Source organism: Psammomys obesus, unplaced genomic scaffold (assembly GCF_907164565.1).
Source record: "Psammomys obesus unplaced genomic scaffold, mPsaObe1.curated_primary_1811, whole genome shotgun sequence".
In the NCBI taxonomy this organism is placed as follows: Eukaryota; Metazoa; Chordata; class Mammalia; order Rodentia; family Muridae; genus Psammomys; species Psammomys obesus.
This window is the reverse complement of record NW_026596225.1, coordinates 2,711,479-2,713,869: the sequence shown is the minus strand read 5'-3', so window position 1 is coordinate 2,713,869 and position 2,391 is coordinate 2,711,479. Positions and strand designations below refer to the sequence as shown.

The following is a 2,391-nucleotide window of genomic DNA, read 5'->3' as shown; positions in this document are numbered from 1 at the left end:
CACACACACACACACACACACACACACACACACACACACACACACACTCGCTCTTCTCCCCCTCCCCCTCACTCCCTCCTTCCCTCTCTTTTTGTTTCAGGATTTTGCTGTTTGTCAGATTTCACGCCAGGAACAAGTGGAACTGGAGAACAAAAGTTGCGCGGAGACGTGCTGCAGGCTCGCTCCCGGCCACGCGGGCCCTGGCGGCGGGGCAGGCAGGCGCCGTGTCTACAGAAACAGCCTCGACGTGCGGACACCTCTGCCCCGCTGGGCGTCCGGGCCTCTGCGCTCTGCAGCCCGCTGGCTCTGCGCTCCCACGCGGCGGGGGAACGGGCAGCCCCCGTTCTCCCTCTGAGCGGCGCCCACGGAGCACCCCGCACGGGGGAGCAGAGCCGAAGCCTCCTGCGCTCCAGCAGCCGGTTCTCGGCGGGGGCCGGGAGGACGAGCCAAGGCCTCTGCTCCGCCGCAGCGCCAGCGTGGGCGTCCGGACGTGGACAGCCACCAACCTCCGACCGCCCGGGTGCCCGCAGGGCCGTGCCCCACAGTGCTGGGCGCAGCCACCGCCGGGCCCGACCCCGGCGACCCGGGAGGCAGCGCCTCTGCACTGCGCAAGCGCGTCTGCCCGGCCAGCCCGGGCTGGGAGGAGCCAGCTTCCCCGCAGAGCGCGCAGGGCCAGGCTTTTACGGTTTTTCCTCAGCAGGGAAATGTCAAATACGAAAGTTTAGAGTTACCGGATAGAAATCGAGTAGTTAGGTAAAACAAACTGACATTTGAAAACCGAGGCTGAAAATAGTTGATTTTGGCTTTTAATTGGCTTTCAATTTTTTTCTTAGAGACAGAACGAAGCTGGAGGATATGGCGTGTGGAAAGTTTGGGTCAGAATATTAAATTCACATGAAATAACAAGCGAAGTTGAGCCTTTCCAAAGCCATGGATATTTGGAGCAGACTGGTTTGAGGCGTCAAGCCACATTCAAAGTTAATGAAAATTTACTCTTAATTGAGGAAATAGGAGAACAGCACTATTGAAGGGCCGCTCTGTTTCAGAGTAAGGGCGTGAGGAGCCGGCGAGCGCGTGCAACGACAGGTACAGTGAAAGGAGGCTCAGTGTAAGAAGACAGGGTTAGGAGAAGCCGGGAGAGTCTCGGGCGGCAAGACGAAGTTGCTGGTCCCCCACGCTGCTGCGAAGGTGTGGCAGACAAGGAGCCCACAATTCTCTTTAACCACAGGTCCCCATTGACCTGAAAACTTTGAAGTATGCCCGGGACGCATTTTATATGCCAACCATAGCGAAACCAAAAGACTGACATTTTCATCTGGAGAAGAAAAGCTTAGCAAACACGGAATACCCCTGAGAGTCCCAAGAGTGTCCTACTGACAGCTAAGCTTTTCTGGGACAGTTGTGAGGTCGGCACTCCATGGTGGAGCAGCTGCCTGTCATCCCCAATGGCCGGGTTCCAGCCCCAGTGCCACAGAGCAAGGGAGTGGATGGTGTATGCTCAGCGTGCGTGTGCTCTGTATCCACCGTTGCTCGCTGCTTGGCATGCTCATTCCTGTGATCTCAGCATGGGGAGGAGGGGTCAGGGGCCCAGAAATTCAACACCATTCTTGACAACATCACAAGTTGGAGGCCAGGCTTGATTCCATGAGTCACTCACTGTCTTAAAAATGAAACACAACACAAGCAGGTCTTGACGTAAGAGAGGACCTAAAATACACCAATAAAATTATAGGTTCCAAAGAGTGTATGATGTACTATTTTATAGCTGATGAAGTTCCTCCGGTTATATTAGCACCGACTGTTCTAAAAAAAGCTTTCTTTTGAAAGCTTATTTTCCTTCAGAGAAGTGATCAAGCGTTATATTGCTAGAGGATATAAACATGTTTAGATTAGGTCTTTCCAAGCTCACCGTCTGCAGTCCATAAGCAGAAGCAGAACTGGGATAAACTGATCTTACTTTAACCCATGGTCACCTTAGCAGAGGTGCCCAGACACCTGCACGCTGGCACAGTACCGCTGACGGGCAGCGGAAGCGCTAGGAGATTGTGCCTGGTAGAGGAAATCAGGCCTCTGGGGCATGGTCTTGAGGGCCCTGAGACCCCAGGGTCTCCTTCCTCTCCGTTCTCTCCTTCTGTGCCTCAGTGAGGCAGTCTGTCCCAGCACTCAGTACGTCCATGCTGCCCAACACTGGGACCAGAGAGTTAGAGCTAAGCTCTCCGACTCCGCAGCCAAATAAGTGTTTTCTCTTTAAAGCTGGTTGATCTCAAGTGCACATTCCTGCAACAGGAAGCTGCACAATAGAAAAGACTTGCTTCTTAAAAAAATCTTCCATATTCAGAAGCTCTCTGGAGTGCCTTGCCCTCATGCAGAGAGAGCCCTGCATGAGGAAGG

General features: G+C 54.1%; 1 protein-coding gene across 1 annotated transcript in view; it reads left to right on the top strand.

The window, feature by feature from the left end:
• The window catches only part of LOC129668062 (proline-rich protein 36-like), a 2,856-nt gene extending 1,124 nt beyond the window's left edge, over positions 1 to 1,732 (top strand). Inside the window, exons 3-4 of the mRNA XM_055595814.1 lie at positions 101 to 753; positions 834 to 1,732. Of these exons, the coding sequence (XP_055451789.1) occupies positions 101 to 725 (625 nt within the window). The 3' untranslated portion in view covers positions 726 to 753; positions 834 to 1,732. The remainder of the gene's footprint in view (positions 1 to 100; positions 754 to 833) is intronic.
• The last annotated feature ends 659 nt before the right edge of the window (positions 1,733 to 2,391 follow it).